Source organism: Streptopelia decaocto (assembly GCF_964273445.1).
Source record: "Streptopelia decaocto genome assembly, chromosome: 9".
Taxonomy (NCBI): Eukaryota; Metazoa; Chordata; class Aves; order Columbiformes; family Columbidae; genus Streptopelia; species Streptopelia decaocto.
In genome coordinates, this window is record NC_138664.1 from 18,878,212 (window position 1) to 18,904,487 (window position 26,276).

A 26,276-nucleotide genomic window follows, 5' to 3' on the forward strand; every position below is an offset into this window, starting at 1 on the left:
AAATCTTCTTACATAATAATCTTCAGCACAATCAGTTTCAGATTTCACATAGTTTATTTACAAAATGGTCTGATAAAACATCCCCTCCATACTTACAGCTCTCTGCCACAATACATATGTTGATTTTAGCAATGTTCAATAGCACCATTAGAATATTATTTAAAATCAGGAAGGATCTTGTTGCAGTTACAATGATTCACAATCTTTTACATCCATGGACGAAGTAACTTGGAGCACACTAGGACTGTTTGCAGTTCCACAGTACAGATTCCTGGGTTCACACAAGGCATTTGCAGAATTATGCAAGGTACCCATACAGTCAGTAGCTACTATAAGAATCTTCGAGCCACAAAGTTTAGGCTTCCCCCATACTGGTATAATGTTATCTCCATCTCGTTCTCAAACAAGGCAATCACGCTGAATACTTTTCCAGTGCTTGTCTTCAAAACAAAAGCAAAAAAGAGACACCGATTAAGAGCTTTGCTTTCACTTGCTTATTCTTGGTTAAGGTTCTAACCCCAAGTTTTGTTTAACACAAGCAAATTCAACCCGCTCTCAGGCACTGCAGACCCAGACACTGCTGGGAGCAGAGTGAAGGTGCATTTTAGTGCACAGCTCAGATCCAGCTGGGAGCTACAACTCCATTGATAATAAAGAGGGGGAAAACAATGCCCAGAAGAACAATCAAGACTCTCAGGTGGCATAAAAAGTTGCTTACAAAGAACATATGTATCGGTACTTTAGGAAACTCCAATAGTCATTACAAACTTCAGGCAAGACTAAATTGTCTTTGAAAGTAAGCTTAAAGTTTCATTTTTTTCCTCCTTTCAACCCTCAGGCTTAACTTTTCTTTCTGTGCTTTCAATCATCAGTACATTCAGAGACATTTTTAAAGAATTGCAAAGATACCTTAATATCCAAAGTCATTCTGGGTGACAGCTCTGAAGGGAGCAATATAGAAAACTGCTCTCTGCCCGTGAGACCTAAAACACTTGGATTTTCCCCAGGAAGAAACTGAAGTGGAGCTATGCCAATTCCAACCAGCTGACTTCTATGGACCTTCTCAAAGCTTTCAGCCAGGACAGCTTTAACACCCTACAAAACACAAAGTACAGTAGTCAGGAAAATGCAAAAGCAAACTTCAAATATCATATTATGTCCAAAACCTTGCAATTCAAACCAAAGAGTAAAGAGGGTGCTTTGTATGAGTCCTGTGAGCAAGTAGGAAACATCTTTTAGCTTTACAGCAGGATGCAAACAGGGCAGAGCAGGCCCACCCAGCACGAAATGGAGCTGTACAACAGATGGTGACCCTGCTGTGGGCAGCAGAGCCCAGACTGAACGGCATTGCTTCCACTGCTCCACCGGAACAACGGCTGACCCCAGCTGTACGCTGAATTAGTGGAAAGCGGTCTGCAATAGCTGGATACTTAACACTCCACAGAGATCAAATGCACTAGATAAATTAATTTCATTGAATAAATTCTATTCAAGATAGAGGAGAGTTTCTAAACATATTCATGCCCCAAACTAGACAATATGTTTTTAGGTGTTTCCAGAAAAAACAAACCAAAAGCACACTCCAAACATAAACAAACCAGCAGTACCAGTAAAAAAGGCCCTTTTGCGGCCCAGTCTCTTGAGCTACCCAGTCCATACTTCTTTCCCGCCAGAATAATTACAGGGATGCCTTCTTTCTGGTACAGCTCCGCTGCTTCAAACACATCTAGCTGTAGAACAACAAAGCAAAACAGTCTGCGTGAGTTCTAAGTCCACATCACAATTACAGAGTAGTCATGCAAACAAATGTATTTTTACCGTTTGTCCGGATGGGAAGTGAATTGTTTTAGGAGCTGGTTTTCCTATGAACTTATTCAGAAGCTTGATATTTGCAAAGGTACCTCTTGTCATCACAGCATCATTACCTCTTCGAGCTCCATAAGAGTTGAATTCACGAGGTGTGAGGCTAGAATAGAAATAACATTTTAAAGGGAATCAGTTATTTTAAAGATTACTTGGTTTAAAACAATATTATTATTTTTACAGTAATTATTGCAGCATCTCTAAGTTTTCAGTGCAAGATGTAAAGAACTACTCATCCAACGAATATATTTATTTTAAAAGATGAACAAGGTGTGCAAATCATTGCTGGATTATCCATAAGGAAAAGTGCCATTTTAAATTGATTTTCTATGACTGTTTTAAAGTGCTTTGAGCAGTATGGTACTTACAGAAGAATTATGAGGAGACTGTTCTAGCTCAAGAATTGTCTCACAGGAGACAAGCCTCTCTACTAATCCTCTTACCTGTACCAGCATATTTATTAACAATCGTTGTGCCAAAACAAGACCTTCACTCATAAATAACATGACCATCCTGGGATTAAAGGCCCATTCATTCTTTACTTACAAACACCAGTAACAGTTACTACGTTGCTTATTCACATATAATGTCCACTTTGTCCAGACAGGCATTTCTAAAGGAAAGCAACTGTGCCGATCCATTATTTGGCACATGAAGCAGTCAGAATTAAAGCTGTCTAATGTGAAAAGTTCTTACCCTTTGTTGGTCAGATACTTTGCAGCAGAACTACTCCTTGCAATGCTTCCAGCAGGGGATATGTGATCTGTAGTTACAGAATCTCCCAAATAGAGTAGGACATGGGCTTTTTCAATCGGTTGTGGTGAAACCGGTTCTTTGGCCTAAAAGGGAAGGGGTGGGATTGGGGGGAACAACAACAACAAAAATAAGATACATTTTTCTTCCAAGAAGAAAACATATCTGCAATATATGAAGGCACACCGATGTACAGGCTCCACTCATTCCAGAGATACAAATAGTATTTAAAAGCCTGAGAAATACACTTAAAGCTTTACTGCAATAGCTATTGCTTTGCTTTAACATAATGCATATAATCTGGTAGACAGAGCCAACATACTTACAAGCTTATCAAAAAAGGAAGGACATCGGATGTAAGTAGATTTTAAATCCCAGGGAAATAAAGGTGACTCAGGTGCTTCCAGTAAATTCCATCGTTTGTTTCCTTTCTACAAAAAAGAAAGTTAACCAAAAAGAACAGAGAAACTGGTTTATGAACTGTTTACATTCTGAAACAAAAAACTTACCAGTGATTTGCTTTTTAATTTGTATTATACAAGTTACCTTATTGGATATTACTGAAGAATCACTATTTAAAACAAGTACCCATCTCAATCAAGTCCCCCTTTACAGTAATGGAAATAACTGACAAACCAATGATATTCAACTGGAAGATATGATAAAGATTGCATTTCACTGCAGCTTTAAGTTATCTAGAACAAAAGACCATTCTTACCTCCATTTTTTCTTTCAATTCCTTAAACATGGATGATATCACACACTCTTCCTCCACCGTGTGAAGTTCTTTTCGGGTGGGCCAAATATCTCGTAAGTAAATACTTTTGCCGTCAAAGCCAGTGCCTGATAAAGATTTTTAAACAGAACATAGTAATTTTGAAGAATAAAATATTAGACTTGATATTTTAGAATATGCATATATTCAGGTCTTCAGAGACAGTACCAGATACACAAATAATTTCATCAGTTAAGTGGGTACTTTGCTTTAGTTAAAAGCAACACCAAATATGACTGTGCTTTCTCTTCAAATACACTGGTCTTGTATGCTGAAATGCATGTGAAGAAACCTCTTCTACATATGCATTAGATGCAGAAATATAAGATGTAAAGAAATACTTACCCAAAGGCTCAGTTTCAAAGTCTATTCTAACAGTGCCTGCAATAGCATAAGCAACTACAAGCGGTGGAGAAGCAAGGTAGTTGGCACGGACACAGTCACAGAGACGTCCTTCGAAGTTCTTTGTTCCAGACAACACTCCACAGGCAATTATGTCACCCTGAAAGGCAGACCCATATGTATTTTCCTTGGACTTGGTGGTACTTCAACAGCTTGTGCTATTTTTTGTTGATTAAGTCAGATGTACTTTTAGCATTCCACTTCAAATATTCATTCTAACACCTCAAAGCATTTCGTTCTCTCCTGCTACCCTTTCTCCTTCTGCTCCTTTTCACTCCTGACCCTCTGATACTTTCTGCACTCACTTCAGTGAACTCCTCTCTTGCCTTTTAGTTCTTGTAGTCTTCTTCTGCTTCACAGGAAAAAAGTGCTGCAGCTCTTTCAATGCTATAAGTTAAAAATAACTCAAACACACGGTCCTTGAAAACCCTCCTCTTCATTTATCATACAAAATCTACACATTGTATCCTCCATAAGATGACATTCTATGTATTTATCTAGCAATTTATATCTCTACACTACAAATACTATTTATTATGTTTATTTTACATAGCAAGGAATCACCATGGTCTCCCTCTGACATGCAGATGAGCAAAAACATCATGCAGAGTCCAAGCCCACAATAAAGTATATTTTGCACGCGTTCCTGTATTTCTTGATCACTTAACTGGGTGAGAACTATGTCTGTATTCAACAAGCCTTAGAGCTTTACCTGTTTTATTGCATTCCTGATGGCTTCTGGCAAGGGGGCAGTGTTACCAACACAGGTTGAACACCCATAACCAACCACCTCAAACCTACATAGGAAAAAAACCCAATCAAGTAGCACATTAAACTATCACAATTCAATAGCAAACCAGCTTTTTATTTTATTAGCAATCATTAAGATGATTTTTTCCTTTGACAATCAGACTTTTTAGGAAGCGAACAGGAGACACTACATCTCACTGACGCAAACAGGAATATATGAGGTAACATTTTTGCAACCGATCAAGATAAGTCAAAAATATCTCAAGATGTTGCTAGTTCCCCAAGTCATGGCAAAGGCAGTACCATCCTTCAGAGCACAGCTAAATTATGGACATAATCTAATTGTTATTGCTACGGAGCAACCAAAAACATGCTAAACAACCCACAACAGCAGCAACATTAAGAAAAGACTAAAACAGACTGCCCTGACACATTTACATCCAGCTTCCACTTTTTAAATACATAAATAAGTGTATTCTGTCTTGTAAGGCAATTATAAGCAAGTAGATTGCTACAGAAAATAAGAGAGCTCTGAGGCAGAGATCTGTACATAGTAGATTGTAAAGTGGGAATAAGATTAAGTAAAACAACTTCAAGTCAGCAAGTAGTTGAAATTATAATCTAGAAAATTAAGAACTGGCCAACCAAATGAACAGTAACCACATTTATCAACCTGGATAAAATCCATGTGTACTGTTTTTCTCAAATGACAACTGCAGCAGGAGTCACAACTTACCCAAGCTTACTGAGGTATGGCAATACTCCACTTGAACTGAGGTAATGTGTAACCATTCCGCTGCCCGGTGATAAACTTGTTCGTATGTAGGGCTTAACCACTAGGCCAGCTTCAACGGCTTTTTTAGCCAGGAGTCCTACCAAAAAAGAGACACAGCTTGTTTTGTGTATTCCTTGAAAGAACATCTATCTGATGCTACCTTAGTTAAATTAAGCATAAGAAAAAGCCAGAGGATGACTAGACCTTCAGTTTATTAAGTTATTCAAGCAACTATTTCCTGAATAAAGTTTCTTAACTCATAACACCACCATTCAGGTTTTTCTTCTCATTCCAATAATGTAGATACCAATTTTATTTTCTATAAGAAAAATCTCTTTCCCATGTTTCAGTTGACAGTACAAATTCATTTATTCTTCTTCTAATACAGGCCACACAACCTCAAAGGGAAGGTTGCCTTGCTCACAGGGGACCTCAAAGGAAGAAAGCAAGGTCTGAGGGAGGGTTAATTGTTCCAGGAAGGTTGTGTGCAGCTTGCAAAGGTACAGCACATACTCCTTAACAAGTAGCTAAGGCACAGAACAATTGTTCAACAATATGGATTTTCTTTCCAGATTCTGCAGCTAACTATAGTTCAAGCTGCTGTCACCCAGGACAGCATCTGAGCTCAAGCCCACCTGCACCAACAGTGTCACCATGTGCATAACAGTGCCCTACAACTGCTTCCCTGTTAAAATACTACCACACGTAAATATTTTGCAGTTACCATCCTTAACACTGCTTTGTGACACAAATTTTGAGATTGTATTATTGAAAAGTAGCTTTCATTATATAAACTCCAGAACATAAAACAAGGCCAAAAGTTTAGAGTTTCAGATCTTTAGGTCAAGTCATTACAAAGAACCTACAGAAGTAAAGGTAAAGGCTGTGTAAACATAGGAACACCATTCAGATCCAGTCAGTTGCCACTAGTCACAACATACCTGCAGCAAGCATGACAGAGGGATTACAGTTGTTTGTACAGCTGATCACTGCAGCAATGACAATGCAGCCATGAGATAGCTTGTATTCGTTTCCTTCATACTGAACAGGTACAATGTCATTCTGTTTCTCAGCTGCAATCTGAAACCCTTTAACGCCACACTAGATGACAAAAAATACATGTCAGCAGTTATTACAGTAGAGCAAATATGACATTACAGCAAGACCAAGTGAATCCTCATCTTAAAAATACTACTCAGCTGTCCCATTAGGAACCCTTGAAGAGATTTCAAAAGTAGCCCTCAGTTCATGCCTCCCTCCGCCTCTACAGAGGTCTCATCCTTCTTTCTGTGTAATTAACTTTGCAACAGTTGTGAACAAATGCCAGTGAAAACGCACAGCTGATCACACCATCATTTCCTGCTGTACACAAAAGAAGAATCCCTTACGAGTAGATGCCTAATTCTGTACAATACTGGTTTCTGAATTAAAATAATAAGTGATATTTTACTTGGAAGAGGATTATAACTGAAAGCAGACTAGGTCCATTAACATTTCACACCCTCCAGCTTTTCAGCACTTGGGCATCCTCTGAGCCATGATCAGTTATGATTTCTCCCTCTGCCACAATTGATTGTTCTGTATTACACACCTCATTGTGAGTCAGAAATGCCAAAACCAACAGAAAGACTTTTTACAGAGTGTTTAAGTGTAAACGTTTCTAATACTCCTGCCAGTCTTTGACTTAATTAAAAACACTACAAATGAAGATGCATTCCTCTATTAGCTGCATTCTTAGATACTTATGCATATTTCTAACCCAAAATACCACCTTCAGAGTAAAAACATGTCCTCTGTCAAGTAAAGCCGCAAGCAAAAATCACTTGCTAAGTTAAGAACTGAGAACACTGATTAGCTACAAATCTTGGAAGTCTTTCTGCACCTCATTTAAGACATGATGAGCATTCTTTTCTTACGGTAATTCTGGCTTGGAAATTAAGTAAAACACAGCTGTTTAAAACACTCTGAAAATGAGAAAATGTTTCCTAAGCTTATGCTATTTATGACTTAAGGTTCTCCTCCCTAGCAATCTAAAGTGTGAAAGTAAAGATTCCTGGAAGTTCATGTTCCTGACACACACACCTATGATTTACAAGCTACTAGCCTCAGGACACTTGTCAAGCAAGAAAAAAAATACCACAGGATAAACTGTCTACTTAGCAATAAAGAGGCCTCAGCAGGTATGAAAGCAATAAGTAACATAACATTTATTCATGTAGATTCACAGAATCACAGGAAGTACCTTTTGAAGAGTACATCAGTAGTACAAACCTTTTCATTTAAGCAGGCTTGGAAGTCGCTTTTCATGTTATTAACAGCCACTCTGTCTTGGGACCTCTTGGGGCCGCTGACATATGGAATTATAGAACTTAGACTAAATTGCACTACCTAAAAAAACCAAACAAACAAAAGGCAAGCGTTATCAATCCCAGCCCAACATTACATTGAGCATACTCTTGAGACATCCGGAACCTCTTTTGTTTAACATTTGAACATTCTGAGACAATAAAACTCTGGGCTTCCATTTTCAAGACTGCCTATGGTAAAAGGCTGGTCATCTTATTCAAAGTGTTTTAACATTATCCTTAACTTTTCTACCATCCATGAAACTCACCTGACCACTCAGGAGCAAGAGGAATTTAGTATCTGTTAGCCAACATTTACTGTACTTCTCCCTTCTTTCCCACATCCCCTCTGTATTTTGCTTCTCAAAATTGTGAGTTAATAAATACAACTTTTATTAGAGCAATGAAAATTACAGCAGAGACAGATGAATTAAATCAGCAGTAGTTAGTTATTATGAGAATCAAACATACAGAAACATTGCAAGCATACCTGGGAATACTCAGGTTCTCTGGAAGAACTCTCATCATTTCTAAATAACTTCACAGCTTTAAGATATGCTTCCATGACCTCAAGCTTGGCCTTGTCAAAACCTTTGGAAGGATATCGCAAACATGAGAAAAGTCACATTAAAAATTAAAACAAAAACCACAATTCTCAGAAATTAAGATTGTTTCAAGCATATGAAATACATCCTTGGACATCCAAAGTACTTTTTTTCAATGCACACCACTCCCATATCCAACCTCCAGGAGCTATTCGGGAATGATACGTAAATTAAAATACTTTAAAAACTTTTTTCTTTACTTTAGCTCAACTTTTTCACCTCATAGCAAAATAAGCTGTTACAACTCTAGCAATTGTAACTAACTAAATTTACAGATTTGTCCCTGAAGTTTGTAAAGCTTTTCTAAGATTTACTCTTTTAATACAGATCACGTGCTTAGTTGATAATAGCCAGCGTTACCAGCTACTGTTAGAAAATGTTTCACTTGTTCTGCACTGAACAGAAAAAATGTTTGTTATTAAATTACAAATGTTTAACTCATATTTAAAAGTGACATATTTCAGTGTCAAAAAGGCTTACTAATGTGGGGTTTTTTTGCCATGTTTTACCCTATGGTTTTCTGTGTTTGCAGTAGCTTGATAAATAATTGACATCCTTCTAGCTTAGCCTGAAATGCCAGTGAAATAATGCTCTCCAAGGAGAAGAAAAAGTAATATGAAACATGTTGCGATTTGTTTTGTGGCTTCACTCACTTCTAGAAATTATTTTAGATTTTGATTTCATAGGGAATCTACAGGTAGTTAAGGGATTCATCTCATATTAAGACTTCTTTTCCATACACTTTCAAAATATAAGTGAGAATTGTCTTAATACTTTTCTTTTAAAGTTTTACCTATGCTTTCAACAACAAGGACTCATGATGTTGAAAAATAACATGCTGTTAGTTAATCAGCTATTAGGCCAATGGACCAGACTGGGCACAAAGCGCAGGGGGAGGTCAGCTATCGCACACCAGCGTTGTGCATACAAAAGCTACAGCCTCACTGGAATACATGGGATACATGGAGACAAAACAGGCCACAAGAAAACCTTGGTGCCAATGAAGCAGGTCAATAACTCAAACCTGAATGCTGCAAACTAAGTGGCCCATAAAACTAGTCCACAGTAAACATGTAGTACTATTTGTGTGATAGGTGTTACTCAGATGCATGAGATTCTACAGGATGAAAGTTGCAGCCAAGTATATTCTATGACACAGCCTGTTACTATACAGCAGAATTGTATACATTAAATCTACATCAGAACTCTGCAGAACAAAAACACTGTTCAAAAACTATGGAGTTTTAAGCAAAGAATGTATCGCCACATCTCTAAAACGCTATTACAATTAATCACTGTTTTAATTTCATTCTTACCTGTATGCTTTAAGTGCTTCAGTGTCACATTATCAACAGGGAAAAAGCTCAGAATAGCACCATACTCAGGACACATGTTTGCGATTGTGGTTCGGTCTGCTACAGACAGCTGGGAAACTCCACTCCCGAAAAACTCAACGAATTTTCCAGCAACTTCAGCTTGCCTAAGATGCTGTGGAAAAGAACACACAACATTTATTATATGAAAAGGTACAATGGACGCAATGTTTGTTGCCACAACTCACAATTAGCAAGTCATGAATGTTTAAAACAAAAAGCTGAAACCTTAAGACCTACATCTGCAAAAAACACACCAAACCCCAAGCCTCATTAACATACTGGGTTCTAAAAATCTACACTGGAAGCTGACATAATAAAACACCTCCATCTGCAACTCAGTTCTTCAGACTTCCTAGTCAGGAACAGACTTCTTCAAACATGCCAGAAAGAAGACTGGATTTTCAAAGCAACTGCAGCTCTTCGATGCTTAGACACCAGCTCTTCACCTACTACAGCAGTGACACTTTGTGCCATCCTGGTAAAACCCTGTCTCCAGAAAACACATTTTTGAGTTACACCAGCTTACAGCCATACATAGGCCTTGTGTCTTGCAGGAGTATTTTGGAACAAAAAGGGTATCTGGAAAAAGTTGCTGAGCTAGAGAAGAAGCCTACATGCTGTCTGCTGGAGCAAAATGGAAACAGGCTTCTTTCCTCTGCCCCAACCCTGAACACATGCTTTGCCTTTTTTATTTTTTAAATCATTTTTGAGTGAAAGAAGGCCTATAAATAAATGAATATGGAGGGAAAAAAGAAAAACACACACCACTACTTTGAGGGCTATTAAATAAAAATGGTTAGACATCATTTGTATCTTTCTGCACTATTGTGATCAAAGGTATTCTAAAAATAATCCCAGCATTTACTTCAGTTCTCAAACATCACCGGCAGAACACGCAACAAACTTTGCGTTGTTTGAAAAGGCATCCCACTCACCTTTGTGATGCTGAGAACAATATCTATGGATGTAGCAAGTGGGCTGGCGGTACCTGTCAGTTCACACCCCACCACCTCGGGCAAAGTGAGGGTAACCGGCATCCCCAGCATCACTGCTTCTGTTTCAATCCCCCCAACACCTGCAAGGACAATATTAGGTTGCTTTTTATCAGTTTAAGTAACCAAGGCTACATATTTTGAGGTCCCAAAAAATCTAGTAAATCTCTATTAAGCCTAAATGCTACAGCAAGGAATGTAGAAGTTCCCTGTTAAATATCTGTACAAGAAAAATAAAACCAAGCAAGACTATTGCTGAAGTTAGACTTCACACTCAACCAGAAAATATTTTATATCTAAAATTAACTTTCCAAAAGAAAACCTTCATACAAATGTTATAACACATGCACAAACAGCTCTTATTTGAATATCAATAGTTTTTTGGCTATTTTCTCTTTAAATTACAAAAAGCAGTTTCTGAATGTAAAGAACTGTTAGCTGAGATTACTTATAGACACAAAAAACATTGTGAAGAAGAATTCAAGACAGAGTTGGTTATGCTTGAGATAGAAATATCCAGTGGGAAGACAGTATTTCTCCGTAATGCTTTAGAACACCTTTCAAAGTACTATCGAGTTGCTCTGAGCATACTTACCCCAGCCCAAGATACCCAAGCCATTTACCATGGTCGTATGAGAATCTGTGCCGACCACGCTATCGGGATATAGGAAATCTTTAACTTCAAAAACAATTCTTGACAAATGTTCCAAGTTAACTTGGTGCGCCATTCCAGTCTCAGGTGGAATTATGGAAACATTCTTGAAAACCTTTGAACTCCACTGTAATTTTTCCAAAATGAGAAAAAAATGTTTTCAAAGGTATATTAAATTCTTAGAACATAACTAAAACAACAAAACTAATATGCAATAAAACACTACTTGCTATTTACACAAGTGGGTTTTGGTCATTTGTCAAACAGAGCTATGCAATCCCCTTGGATTCTATACATTCTTAATCATCAACAAACCCATTCATTCCATTCCTGCTGAAGGCTGAATCAATAATTCATACCTACCTTTCGAAAGCAGGGCTGCATCAATCCCTTTCCTTCTAGCACACACAACTGATTTTAAGCTCAGCTAAGACCAGTGTTTAGAGAACAGAACCTAAGCACTTGTACTTAGAGCAGAATTTAGTTTAGGTTCTACACTCCTGGGTGAGATGGAAGATACAATTTAGAAAAGTGTCTTGCTACATGCAAACTCAGGATGCTAGACTTAAAAAAGCTGGTGTGGAAACTTGTAAGAAGATTCAGCTTGGCAGTTTCCTTCTTTAATAATGTAAAAGCTAATTTGCACCTTTCAGACATAAACCACCTAACAGACCAATTTGAAAACATTTTTATACCATTGCATCGGATTCCCAAACCACGTTAAATTAGCAGTTGCATATCAAATACCAAAGTTGCAGATTCATGAGTAGCAACAAAGCAGCCACTGTTCCCCACACAAGAGTGCCATTAAAAACAAGTTTACCAGCACTGCTGCTGGGCTGGAAAGCAGCTACACCTCAACATCGGCTTCTCTTCAGGCTTCCAGCCTCAGTAAAATTTGTAAGAGAAGCACTGGCAAACTAACTTTTTATCCCCAAACTCTGTATGACCTAAGGCACTAAGCTCATCAAGAAGCATTAAAAAGATTAATGCTTCATTGATATCTACTTTGTCCACTGTCTTCACACTAACAAGAACCAAATCAAACAGCACAGACGTTTTCAAGTTAGAATTATGAAAAATTATCTCCTCTTTAAGCAACACCTCGATTTAGAACCTCTGCTGCCTAACAAATTTTAAAGATATAAACCATGTTATTAGCCAATTTTCTGTTCCCATATTAAATTCACATTTGAGAGTCTGACCTTTCCAAATGATTACATTTAATTTATCATCCAAACCTGAACACTGGTAGACAAACAGAGCAAGCTCTTTAACCAACCAAAACACAACAGAAGGCCCACGGGTACACAAACATACCTTAAAAAACTGAAGCCTCTCTCTATTTCTGCCAAATTCCATCTCTTGATTTTTCAATACTGTCTCAGGCCTAGGAAGATAAAGTTTACAAACACTGTCACAATTATTTCAAATTACAGAGGAACAATATGTTACTTTTGCTTGTTTGATGAAAGACTCATTTAAGCCTTCGGCAAAATTTGAAGTGGTTTATTAGAACAAAGATAATTCCTTCCTTGCAGCAAGCTTTCTGTAAACAGTGAAAAATAGCTGATTTCATCTGCGCTGTGCTTGAGAACATGTTCATTCTAGGTATAGTTTGCCTAAAGCATTTGATCTCAAAAAGATTCATTTTAAGAGATCTATTCCAAGCATATACTATAATACACAGAAGCTCTTTTCTTCAGTAGTCTTACAGAGTGCACACCTTGAAATTCAACTATCATAAAGAATAAAGATGTTCAGTAGTTCACATAAAAAATACCCTCCATGTTCAGCACCAGCCCTTTACCAGCTGAGTAGAGCATCAGGGCAACAGTAACTATCCTCCATTTCTGTATTTTTTGCCTCCAAGCCACATTTTTTTCTTTCTAAAGTACTCATCAGTAAGTACACTCTCATAAGTGAACCCTCTTTTCTTAACTAGTGCTATTTATTAAGATATTGATACTCATTATAATTTCAGAGGAGCGACCTCTGCTCTGAGAAGGTGGACAATAACGGGAACACACTTGCTTTGTACCAGGAAAAAAGTCCTCAATTTCCTAGCGGTGTATTTTACATCACAACCCTTCCCTTTCTCTGCAGTGTCAGAAGGTTAGTGGCTGTACTACAGCTTTGCCAAGCCCCTGGGGACAGTCATCATTCACGCCGCAGCTTCATAATACCACTGCTGGTTTGCTGCCACAAACATCAATACTGCTGAAAACATCATTAATTCTGCATCCCTACACTTGTACTAAGCACCAGTATTTGCATATCTATAAAATTACCAAGACAATCAGCCCCGTATCACTGTGAGATACAGATCTGATCAGCTTTTAAATTCTACACCTGTCCATCACAGGAAGAAAGGGCTCTGAACAGTCTATCAGAGAAAAGAGGTGGCAGCTGGAAGAGGAGGATGATTACATGTAATTGTCATAGATGGAATGGTACCCAATGATCTGTCAATAATACTGAAAATCAGGAAGAGGCAGATAAATGAGGTTCCCCTAGGCCTTTGCAAATAGGCAGGATATACATTGAATTTCAACTCAATGACAGATGGACTGTGAGATTCCATAGAAGCCAGACGATGATGAATAGGCTAGTTCCTAGTTCTTTAAGAACCAGAGACTTTTGAAGAGCTTCACAAAAAAACTAAAATTTGCTTTCAGAAATAAACCAGTACTTCACTGATTTATTCACTGATGTTTACTTAACATACAAAGGATTACTCCTATGTTTTGTTATCCTTGTAAAGAATGAGGGAAGTATCAAAATTTATAAATCACAACCATGAGTCACACATTTGGCCACCTGCACGGTGCTTAGTAAAGGCCTTCTTGTCCAAAAAAATATTGTAGACTAATTCAAATCTGCTATATCAGACCTTCTAGCACAAGGTGAAGAGTACAGAAGGATGCTTAGAAAAAAACAACACATGTCTATGAACTGTCACAGGCAGCGCTTAACAACACAGAAGGCTGCAAATAATTAGAAAAAGGAAGCTTTCATACTCATGCACGGGCTGAAGATGGAAAGGACAGAGGATGGGCGTGTTCTCGATCTGCGCAGAAAATGGTCCCGAGTTGCGACTCGACTCCCCGGTGCTGCAGGGCCCCTTGCAGCCCGTCTGACCCCTGCAAGGCGGCTTCCGAGGCTGTACTTTGAGTGGAGAAAGCTTTGCCATCGGCTTCTGCAAATCTCCACCTCCAGGATTTGGAGCATTCTGTATTGCACTGTAACATTAAACAGAAGAATAAGTTAGACATAAGGAGTTTTGTGTCTTCCCTTTTTTTCCCCCCAATCCCTTCAGCAGATATCTGGGAAAAGAAGTTATTTTACTAAAACCCTGTTGCAAAGTAAACTGCAACTGGATAAGCTTAGATAACTAAAGTAGTGTGGTAGTGAGCAAGTGAAAAGAACTGGATTGTCTGAAAGATTAATACCAGACAAATGACTCCTTCAATTTGCTCACAACAGACCAGAAATCTTTATAAATAACGTTGCAAAGGCTAAAATCAGGGTTTTAAACTTCAAAGGCATGGGTAGGGCCTCATCCAAAATGTGGATTTGCTGAACATGCTTCTTTTTTTAAGACTGTACTGTACATGTTTTGTTAGATACACAGGGGAATAAGCACAGACAAATATTTCTCAAGGAAATAAATGTATCTTCATAAAATTCTCAAAGGCTCAGATAAGTTTTATACGCTATTCAAGTCAGACAGCAATCATACATAGAAGTTGTTGGGTTTTATTTTTATTTTTTTTTAAATAAAGACCATATAGCACACGAGTCTCTATTCGTACAATATTCAGTCTTTGCATGAGAGCAAAGAAAACTTGTGAAAAATGAATTACTCTTTACATTTCAATATTTACCAAATCATTGCTATGTAATTAAAGCCACTGCCTTCTTCTGCTTTAGTAACACAGAAAGATACATAGTTATCAAATTGCAGGCTATTGCATGGCCTCAGAGGATACCTTGTCTAAATCCCACTTAGTCCAGCAGCCTCTGATCAGCAGGAGATGGAAGCTACACAAAAGCAGCACAAACCACCTTGTAGTGAAAGGTTTCTTATCAGGGGCCAGCAGCTGCCAAGATGCTGTAAGCTTTCCAAAAGTGAAACTACAAAAACCGGACTTATCATGACAAAGCAGCATGTTGAGACCTCTTGCCAACACTTGGTCTTTCTGATAATTTTAGGTCAGCCTAACCACAACCAGACCAGCTGTCCCTCCAGGCACGAGAATGGACAGACCACAGAACTGAACCACCACATATGCAACACAACAAATGATCTGCTGCTTCTTGCTCTTCACTCTTCTAATCCTAACCAAACCAAAACCCTTTATGTATTTGGAAGCTCTACAGAAATGACTCATACACCCATGGCCATTAACTTTTAAAATTCCCAAAGAACTTGAGCAATTCACACAATTGTGCATGAGTTTGAAAGGCTCCACGATGGAGGGGCAGGGGAGAAGGTGGAGGGGAGCTGCACTATTTACTTCAGCAAACACTGAATAAAACTCCAGTTTCTCCTCTTCTGCAGAATTGTTTCTAGCAAAAGGCAGCCCCAGGCTGTTTTCATCACATCACTGCCTGTCAGAAAAGGAAAACCAGGCTGTCAGTTTTCCAGCCCTAATATGTTTCCAGACATATTCCTACAAGTACACTTCTCTCTGCAAACACATGCAGCCTTTTTAAATATCTTGTAAAATCCAGGCCCATAATAAAAAAAGAAAGTCACAAGCTATGGGCTGAAATGACAGTCTTTCAGTATGTCCAGTAGGATTGCAAGCCATTTCTCTGGAGCTGTGACAAGGCAGACAGTTAAAAATAAGTTTTGTTTAACATTAACGGTAAAAACAGGATAAAGCAAAATTACAAGCTTGCCTAAAATTTGGGTTGCCAGTCAGCTTCTTCCATAACCCCTCATAACCATTCTCTCTCTCCTTCAGGAGTGTTATTTTACCCATTTTTATGCAGCCTCTTTCCGATACTCATCAGGTCCAGTTTCAGGGATCCACACATAACAAATAATTTGATGGGATAGTACCAAGACCAGAGTGAACCCATGGTTCAGTATCAGATGAAAATGTATGGTTCATCACAAAAATGAGATACGTTACCATTTGCTGAAATCAATCTGCAGAGAATGGTCAACGGTGAGATCAGTTGGGCAGGCAGGATTAACTTTCACAGGATCTCCTCCAGCATTCCTCACGGCCTCCCTCATGGCAGCAAAATCCACCATTGCTGGAATTCCACTAGCAGACAGAAAACCAGAAGAGTATAACAATGTGGGACATTAATTCACTAAAATATACAAGCTTCTCTTAAACTTAAAAAGTTAAAAGTCTAGATCTACCTAAATTTTATTTCAGATGATAAACCCCTACTATTCTATTATCTCAATTTTAAAGAACTTGAAACATCTTATAAATTAATGGAGTTGGTACTTTATTCACAACAAGCAACAGCATGTTTGAACATACCAAACAAGAACATAGGAACATCTAAGAATTACATTTCTCTTTCACCTGAAGTGCAATGGTACTTTACTACAAAACTAGTTTTTAGATGCTTAGTCTCTTTACAATACAACCTTTCTGCAAACAATGCTTGTGCCATACATTTTAACACTTTAACATGTATTATCACTCTTCTTACAGAGCCGCCATTTCTGAAGCTCACAACATTTTACAAAAATATTCTTGTTGCTACTCTACAGATAAGCGCACCTGAAGTACAAAACTGAGGACAAAGTTTATACAACACAGTAGTATATAAATCTTCCTGACTTAATTTAAAAAGGAATTGTGATATTAATAATAAGAGGTAACTTCTGCTTAGTAAGTTATCTCACTTCTTGACAAGCAAAACAGCTTAAATTTAATATTTTCAAATTGCTGAAGGGCTGCCCTTTTAGCTATGCCATACTCAAATTATAAAGAAAGTTAATATCCTAAGAGACTTTTAAAATATATGTATTATTCATGGGTTCAATTGGATTGCATATACTTGTGGAGTAAGCAATATTTAATCTTCAGTTATCTCAAGCAAGAATCCTACATATTTCAATGAAGTGTCAGCTATCTGGCTACAGCCAAAATGTCACCAGTTCCATTTGTGTTCTGGCTCTTATAATGTAAAGCGTTCCTAGTAGGCCAACAGCTCCAGGCTCACCAACCTACGCTAAAACCAGGGTACCCTATGGAACAACTCCTGTCCTTGCATCACATGGAATTATCCCGAGGAACCTACGGGACAGCAGAAGCAGCACAGAGGTTTCTACTGAGAAAGAGAGGTACTTCAGCACCAAAAGTCCAAGTGCTAGTTGTTTTCAAGGTAAAGAATTGTACATACAGCTCTGTGAGTTGACACAGATCACTTCAGAGCTTTTGGCATACACAGACACACTTACGTAAAGTCTTGAAGAACAACTCTGGCAGGACAGAAGGGCACTTCGACATTATTCTGTTTTGTTTTCCAGTCTAAGATGTTCATAGCATCTGTTTCTTTCACCAAGAAGCCATCGCAGTTACGGACACTGGATTCAAACAACACTCGTATGGAATAAGGCAGAGTATCTAGGGTAAAGCAAAGTGACTTAATTAGTGCAACACCTTCAGCTTCTGTAGTTTTTTAAAAGTTACAATCTCACATTTCCAAAGAATTCCACTTTGTTGGGGATTGGAAGGATGAAAACTACAGGAACCCACTTTTTCCAGTTGTGTTGGGTTTGATCTTCATTACTCAATATGGAACAGCGAGTTGCACAATGTATACATTGCAGAAAATGAGTTATATGGGATTTGGACAGAAGATACCAATGGCTTGACTGCACTGTGTTATGGCAGTGACATTTAGGAAGGTATGCTATGCTGGCAGGAGAGAGATGCAAGGAATCTGGAGCTGGGATTAATGATCAGAGTGGATGAAAAGCAACAGTTAGAATATTCAAAACTGTTTTTAACCGTGAATTTCAACATTTCATTACTTGAGATGTCACGCCAAAAGCATCTAAAGCCAGAATATTTTCTTTCTTTTTTTTTAAATGACCAGTGATATGAAGACCAGAAACTATTCTGCCATGTGCTCTAAAATTAAACACACTTCAAAAAATAAAGAATGACATTTCACCAAGTACAACTTTAGTTAGTTTATTACTGATCTGGATTAGGATATTGAATAGAAGCAGCTTTCTGGCACAAAGAAAAATTAGGGAACTGGAAACAAGAATGAAAAAAAAAAAGCAGATGTCACTATTCACTGCAAACAAACAAACAAATCTATATTAAGTCACATTTCTCCCCATTATTTTCAGTACCATTCAAGCAGGCAAATGGCTTTATAAGAAGATAGAGTTAGCTGGAAGAAGAAAATGAAACAATTAAGCTCAGCCTTTACCAAAAAAGTCCAATTTGGTAGTCTCAACCTAATCCAGAGGTCTGGCCGCAAACTATTAATATAGGATTTAATGACTCTGTTCTCATTGCATATGTCTTTCTCAGATATTATCCATTGTGGTCTAATAAGATAAGTCACTCAAAACAATATAAGAACAACAAAGATGTCTAATCAGCTATAATGCCACCACTCTATTTAAAAGCCAAGTTACCAAAGGAAAAATTGTTTTGCTTTTTCTTGGATCACAAGTAATACACAGCGCAGCCATACAGTGATAAATCAAACTGTCCATGGTGCTGTTCAGCAACCATCAGCCACAGAGAAGCGACGGCTTCCCTCTCTTAGGCACCAGCAACTCACATCCCCAACACTTTGTGTAGTTTGGGCCTCCCAGGATCCAAGAGATCTCAACAAATGACATCAAGCCCAGTGAAGGGACCTCCACGACGGTTATGGAGCTGCTGCACATGACACACAAAAACAGCAGCAGACACGGGTCTGCTCGCCCAAGGAGAGAACGTCGAGTGAGATAACTGCAGTCATCCACAGCCTCATCGGAACCGCAGAGAAGGAGAAGTGTGACAGAAAAAGTCACAAGGTGCAGGAAGGGACACTGCGACTGCATACAAGGAAAAAGAAGTTTCCCAAGGAGGGTGGTTAAGCAAAGGATCAAGAGAGGAGGTGGAACCTCCATTCTCACAGATTTGTGGAGCTCAGTCGAGAAAGGCTCTCCAAATTAACTCTCATCCCAGCAAGGGCCTGGTCTAAATCATTCTCAGGTCTTTCTAGCTACCATTTTCCCCATAACTGAATACTATTTTAAAGGCTAGAAAATCAGATTCTCCCTAGCAAATTGGCAAATAAATCAATTAACATTTAACATTAGTAATCTGATTAACTTAAACAAGCACTTATTGTCAAATTACAGTCAGAAGCCCCCAGGCAGAGGGCAAACAGGCAAAACCCAAAATTTATGTTCTAGCAGCAAATGCAATGAGGAACTCCAGATGCTGGATTTGCTATCAGTGCTGCCCCGCATTGTGTTTAAACTTTATTTTATATATTGCTAATATGCAGCTCCCATGACACTTCCAACTTCCGCACAGGAGTTTCTATAGGAAGACAAGGACACTCTTAGTCTATTTAGGCTCCTTCTCTGAGTATCTTCAGGAATATCCACGGCTGCTCCAAGCTTTATGGCACATCTTAGCAGAAAGTAGTATCTTCTGTTGGTACTTCAACGCCTATCAAGAGGCTCTTCAAAAAACTCCTGTAGAACTGAGTGGTTTTGTTACTACCACACTACTGCTTCTTCCTGGGCAAAGCCACAAACAGAAGCATTCTACCTCTTCCTTATGTGCTTATCTGAAAGATTAACTTCATTTTTACAAGTAGCTGAAATTTGCAAGAGCACACAGCTATGACAGGGAATTTTCAGCATACACTGTGCATTAGTTCCCCTCTCTTCACTTCAAACAATAGAAAAGTAGTTACTGCTGTCAAATATGGGTTTTAAGTGAAATAGCCACTGGTAATTTTTAGTTAAGAAACATCACAAATTCTCTGAATATAGGAGAGTAAATCAGACATTACAAAACAGCAAAACTGGAAAAAAACAAATAACTTTAATATGTACGTCAGGTAAAGTATTTTAGGAGTTTACCATGAAAGGGAAAAAATAATAAGACTATGTTTTGATTATCAGCAAGAGTAAAGCCTGTTGCAGCTGACACTGATCTATAGCCCTCTCCATCTGCATGTATTCCCCATTCCCATCAGACGTGCACACACTTTATTTTTTAAAAGGCAGTCAGACACAGAGACCAAATAAAAGTCTTTCTGGCACCTACCACTTAGTGATATATTACACACTAATAACATACTGAGATTAAGCAATTGTTTGAACACCATAAAACCTCACTTCTCTGCAGCAATTGCAGTAGAAGCTATGTTCTAGTAAACATACAATTACCCACTGTCTGAATTTGCTTGGTGGGGTGAAACTGAAACACCAAGAAGCAATACAAAATTTAGAGTAAAATCTATATTTATTTTTGGTATTACACAAGAGTTCTCTCTCAATTTTTTCCAAAAGAGAAATTATTCTGATTTGGAATATTGCTGAGAACTCCAGCAACACCTACACTTTCTCCCTTAGGGCAAAAAAAAAGCCACATGAAGTTATTACCATCTACTAACTTCATAAAGCAACAACAGAGTAGAAAATTGTAATACTTCAAATACACCTGTTCGGAATTCACACAGTCACAACTGCATCTCCCAACATTTTACAGCAGTAAGTGCTGCATGTTTACTCCTGGTACCACCCTAATTACAAACAACTGAAAAGCCTCATTACCATACTTGGCGCCTCCAAGCTTCGAGACATTGTAGAACTTCTTTTGTGGATAGTTTCCTAATGCTTCAATTACCAGCTGGTAAGGGCTTCCTGGGGGAAAAAGTAAAAAAAATTACAGCCGTAAGAGAACAGAAGGTTTGCGTACCAATAGAGGACTCATAAGAACAGCTTGTTATTTCTGATTTTACCAAAAATAATGTTCCTCTAGGACTGCAAGTACATCATAATATGGATTGAGACACCTAATGATGTAGATGCATGACAAAGATGAACTGTAACACTAGGTACATACAGGTCACGCAGTAATCAGCAGTCACGCACCTGAACACATTTGACCTTTATTGTCTCAGTTTACCATCTACAAAACAGGATTAATGCACCTCACCAACTCAGATAAGAGATACCTGTCTTAATATAGTAGAAACATAAAGCATTAAGTGCTTGGCTAATGACACACAAACAAGAGACAAAAATCAATCTCATTACAGCTAATTAGGTGGAGAGAATAAATAACTTCTTGAGAAGTAGCAGCTCACAAAAAGAATGCCTTAATGCAATTGCCAGCAAACTAAAGGGACAGTGCCAATGATGCACTCCCTCAGACCTAAAGAACTTAATATAGTGAAAGTCTAAGGAAATAAAATCCAGATTACAGTGGGGAAAATGGTGTTAGTTCTGACATCACCGAGCACAAACACCAGACCCTGGGTCTGCAGCAGAACACTTACCCTTTGTTTGCTACTTGCTTTGATTTTACACTACAGTTACGCTTTCGTGGCAAAACAAGTGCTACATCATCAACACCCAGCAAAACCTGCGCCACTTCAACAGCCGAACAATTAACACGGCCCCCCACATTGAGCCAAGCACCGTTTAGGCCTCGGCCCAACAAGCAGGGACCTTTACGGGCATGACATCCCCCGCCCGCCGCAGCGTTTGCGGCGGAGAAGAGAAACAGGGACAAAAACGGTGGTGGGGAATAACGGGAGGCCCGGCGGGGCGGGCCCAAAGCCGCGGCCCGGAGCCCCGGGCAGCGCCGGCGAGCGGGCGGGCCCCGGAACCGCCGAGAACAAAGCGGCTGCCGCGGCGGGGCTGGTAACGGGCCCGGAGGTTGGCGCTGGATGCCCCGGAGCAGCGGGGGTCGCCCCGCTCCCGCCCGCCGCGGTCCCGGGCAGCGCTCCCGCACAAAGCGCGGCGGGAGGGAGGGAGGAGAGTGCAGCAGGAGCCGCCTCACAGCGCCGGGGCCGCGCTCGGGCCGGGCCCGCTCCGCCGCCGGCCGGTGCGGAGGGGGTCAGGGGACGGCTCAGGCCGCGGGAGTCCCGCCGGGCGGGATAACGGCGGCCGCCGAGGCCGAAGGCGACGCCGCGGGCGACGACGGGCCCGCCCGCACTGACCTGGCCTGACAGGGTCCATCGCTGGCGACCATATTAGCTCTGCGGGGAGGGGAGCGGGGCCGGGGGGAGCGCGGCCGGGCGGGGCGGCCCCAGCTCTCGCGAGACTGCGCCCAGCGCCCCGCCTCCGTCAGCGCAACCTCGCGAGAGCTCAGCAGCACTGCCCAGGCCTCCCGCCGCTCGCGGAAGGAAAGGACACGAGATCTCGCGAGGCTTTAGGGCAAGGGCGGAAGAAGCCAAGTGAGGGCGGCCGCTTGCTCTCGTGATACCTGTGAGGGCGATGACGAGCGCGGCGGGGGCGGAGCTGCCCCGGGGAAGCGCTTCCAGCCAGGGGCGGCCCCTGCGCGAGCGTGGCCGCGGGCACCGCCTATTGGCCGCTGCCCGAGGAACGGGCGGCCTCACGTGACGTGGCGGCGGTTCGCACCGGCCTAACGGTCCGCGGGGCTGTGGTGCGCGTCTCGGGGCTTTGAGCACCGGGCTCCCGCTTCCCGCCTCCCGCTGCCGGGGGCACAGGGTGGCCTGTGAGGAGATAGATGGGCACCAGAGCATTAAACTGCCCCGTGAGCCGATGCGTGGCCCAGGGCATTGACAGTGTCCCAGCCCGGGCTGGGAGTGAAACGGGGAAATAGCAGAGTTAATTATACCGTTAAGTGGCATTCATTATAGGCAGCGCTGGGGAGCTCTGGGAATCGTCCTCCATAAGTGTTCCAAAGACTAGATGCTCTTGTATTGCTCATATTCACATAATTATTACATATGCATTACAATTTTTGAAAATATTGACATACAGTACATCCATACTAAGAAATAACTGATTATGCTAGTTACAATTGCTCACTTTCTTACTTACAATACATCTATTATTAGTTGACTATAAACTAAGCACTCTGCTTCTAAGCAATGTTACCACTTAATCTTCTGTCTCCCTCTTGTCGTGCAGAAGAATCTAAAACGATATCCCTTTGTTTTGCAGGTGGTCAGAAAGTATTTATCATGTCAATTGGTTAATGATGGGTACGTCTTTTATAACTTAACCACAGTACACATGAATTTAGCAGCTGCTCTTCAGGAGCAGTGGAAGGCCATGGTGGCATTGTCCTGTCACACAGATGTGATTAACCTTGCTCTGGGCTTAGTCTCCCATGCTAGATTTCTTCAGGAAGCACTTTTCCCTTTTCAGCGTTTCTTTCCTTGCTCTCAAACAATGATCTTTTGTCTTAGTGGGATGATATGATTTTATTTTTGTCTCGATCTTCAGTGCAATGGTGGCAGCATATGAGATCACACAGTGGTGACCAAGTCAAGCAATACTAGTTTCACCAGGATGTAAACCACAGATAATATCTAGGGCTTATACACTAATGCGGCCAAAACTCACCAGCAGGCTCAGGCAGCAAAGATCACCAAGAAGATGTCTGCAGCTTGGCCTTTAATCAATCCAGCTTCCCTTCTGCTTTGATTTAAACTGCCATCGCCTTCCTGACCTGCAACAGAATGACCTGACGCACTGACTGCAGAAGTTACACTCTAAACTGTATGAGCAACCATAGCTCTGGCGTCTTTCTACCTGTAGCAGATTGCAGCGATGCCTGGCATGTCTTTAGAGACGGCAGTCTGAAGGAGCTGGCTTGGATGGAGGGTGCTGGAGGATGCGGCTGAGATGTGTCTAGAGGAGCTCCCTCGTCCAGCTGTGCAGAGCATGTTCAAGATGCCAAAAGCTGCCTGTTGCTTTGAGCAGATTGTTTACGTGTGGCATCTTGTTTATATCAATAAATGGGAGTGTCTTACCGAAGAAGAGAAGGTGAATAGAAAGAGCTAAATAATGCTCTCAGGTCTGTGTTCCACAGCAGTATCATAGAGAACCCAATGTTCCAGTATCATGGAAGCTGCTTTTCAAAACATATTTCTGGGGCTCAGTACATTTCACTTCTCCAGATAAAGAAAGGAGGTGTTTAAGATTATTTTTACTTGCCAGGGAAGTGCTAGTGATGGGATCCTACACAAATTGTGTTTGGGAGTACAGCTTTGCTATGAAGAGTTCATTAGCACCAAAAGGGAAATTCGGTGGAGTAAACATGCTTACTTCCAAATAGATCATATAATAAAAGAATAGGATGGCAAAGTTTTACTGTTCTGAAAACAGGCACTTGCTTCAGGTTGTGCTCCTGTTCTTCCTCTGGTATCGTTAGGGAGCTTGAAAAATTGCCTTTTCTAGTTACTCAGCAGAGTCTAAATGTTCACAAAGTCTTTCTCCAGAGATGTCAGGAAGAAGAAGAACTATTTTGTGCTGATGGCAGATTAACTGCATTCTGAGCTGTGAGCACGAGGTCTTCATTTCAGGAAGCACAATAAGCGACTGGGGAACCTCAAGCTACACTGTCCAGCGCTTATGGCAGTCTGTGAAATATCAGGCTTCACAGCCCTGGAGACGACATCTGGTTTGGTTCAGGCTGTGGTTGTTACTGACATGGTTGTTTTAAATGGATGGCATCTGCTGTCTTCTTTCCTAAACACTGCTGGAAACTGAGCGGGGAGGCACAGTTCAGCTTTCTTACCGCAAGATTTTTTGCAAGCCCAGGGACTGCTGGCCGAGCTTTCACCCCTAAACCTCTGGGAACAAGTGTTTTCCCTCTCAGGAAGGTAAAGCTCAGCTGCCATCTGCTCAGACACGCTCTGGAGAGCCAAATCGTTTGCTCTCACTCACTGCAGGAGGATGGTTAATTTGGCAAGTACCACTGTGTGCATTTCTCACATCTGGAGGGAAGAAAGTGAGGAGGGCTGAGTGCTGGGTGCCACTGATGGGCACGTCCCAGCTGCAGCGAGCCCGGAGCTCTGGCCCTTCAGAGAGGGATGGGTGCAGGGAACACATTCCATACATCCACAAGAAAGAAACTTGGAGGATTTGGTGAAACAGCTGGCAAGAATGTTCACCATGCTACACCCTTCAGCACGAGGCACTGCAATTCCCTACTGCACAAGGCATGTATGGATGGTATTAAAGCTCTTTGTAGCTGCTGATTTCTATTCAATGCTTCTAATATGATGACAGCTTATCCACACCTGACAATCTCCAGTCCTGGTGGAAACATCCACAGTAGGACAAGCCATTTTCTGCGTTTTGTTTTCTGCTGAATTGGGACCTGGCTCACAGCAAGTTCTGTTTTCAGCTGTCTTGTTATATCATTACCTGCACTGTGACCCAAAGGACACGGAGAAGTGGTGTGAGTGTGCTCAGGACTTCTTACTATATTGCACTGAATGAGGCTTTGAGGGAGAAAACCCAACTCATGAAACTAACGACCACTCAAAACCGTACCCATCCTTCTGAGAAACCAGTAACAGTCTGAGATCAGAATACTGTAGCATCTGTTTTAGAAGATGGTCCTCAAGTCAGGACTAGGTAAGAGTCCCACAGACCTGTGTATTTAGGAGAAGCCAAGAGGCACACTGAGGAAGAAGTCAGCTGTGGGAGCAGACAGCTCCAGTCTCAAGTGGCTCCTGCAGATGGCATCTGCATCCTAGGGATGGAGTGAAATCAGGGCTGGAGCATAGCAAGTCTTACTCAATGCAGCGCACGGGAGAGCAATCAAAGGAGCTTAGACTGACTGAACCCTACTTCTGTCACTGCTCTTCAGCTTCCCACCAGCATCACCCATCTGCAGCTCTTCAGCAGAAGAGGAGCAGCTCCACTCCTGCTGTCCTGGCTTCTTCAGCACGGGCGCTGTCTTTAAGTGTACACAGTCTGCTGTACTTCCAAGCGCAGGTAGAGGCCTGAGTCTTCCAGTCCCTCTACATCCCTGCATTGCTGCCAAA

The 26,276-nt window shown here is 40.7% G+C and overlaps 1 protein-coding gene across 1 annotated transcript; it reads right to left on the reverse strand.

Moving 5' to 3' along the window:
- Window positions 1-35: 35 nt before the first annotated feature.
- On the reverse strand, window positions 36-22,593 carry IREB2 (iron responsive element binding protein 2). The gene is made up of 22 exons (XM_082060668.1): window positions 22,467-22,593; window positions 21,073-21,162; window positions 17,728-17,893; window positions 16,433-16,570; window positions 14,309-14,530; window positions 12,609-12,678; window positions 11,232-11,415; window positions 10,580-10,719; window positions 9,585-9,756; window positions 8,154-8,254; window positions 7,590-7,706; window positions 6,260-6,419; window positions 5,280-5,415; window positions 4,506-4,590; window positions 3,737-3,893; window positions 3,335-3,459; window positions 2,943-3,047; window positions 2,560-2,702; window positions 1,819-1,966; window positions 1,608-1,730; window positions 910-1,095; window positions 36-440 (listed from the first exon to the last, which is right to left on the reverse strand). The coding sequence occupies exons 1-22, from the start codon at window positions 22,483-22,485 to the stop codon at window positions 330-332; spliced, it is 2,898 nt and encodes a 965-aa protein (XP_081916794.1). The 5' UTR covers window positions 22,486-22,593; the 3' UTR covers window positions 36-329.
- Window positions 22,594-26,276: the final 3,683 nt, after the last annotated feature.

Coding starts and splice junctions, on each gene's coding strand:
- IREB2 (XM_082060668.1), bottom strand. Junction 7,707..8,153: donor GAGAACCTGAGTATTCCCAG/GTATGCTTGCAA, acceptor TGGTTTTTTTAG/GTAGTGCAATTTAGTCTAAG. Junction 1,967..2,559: donor AAGTATCTGACCAACAAAGG/GTAAGAACTTTT, acceptor TTTCTATTCTAG/CCTCACACCTCGTGAATTCA.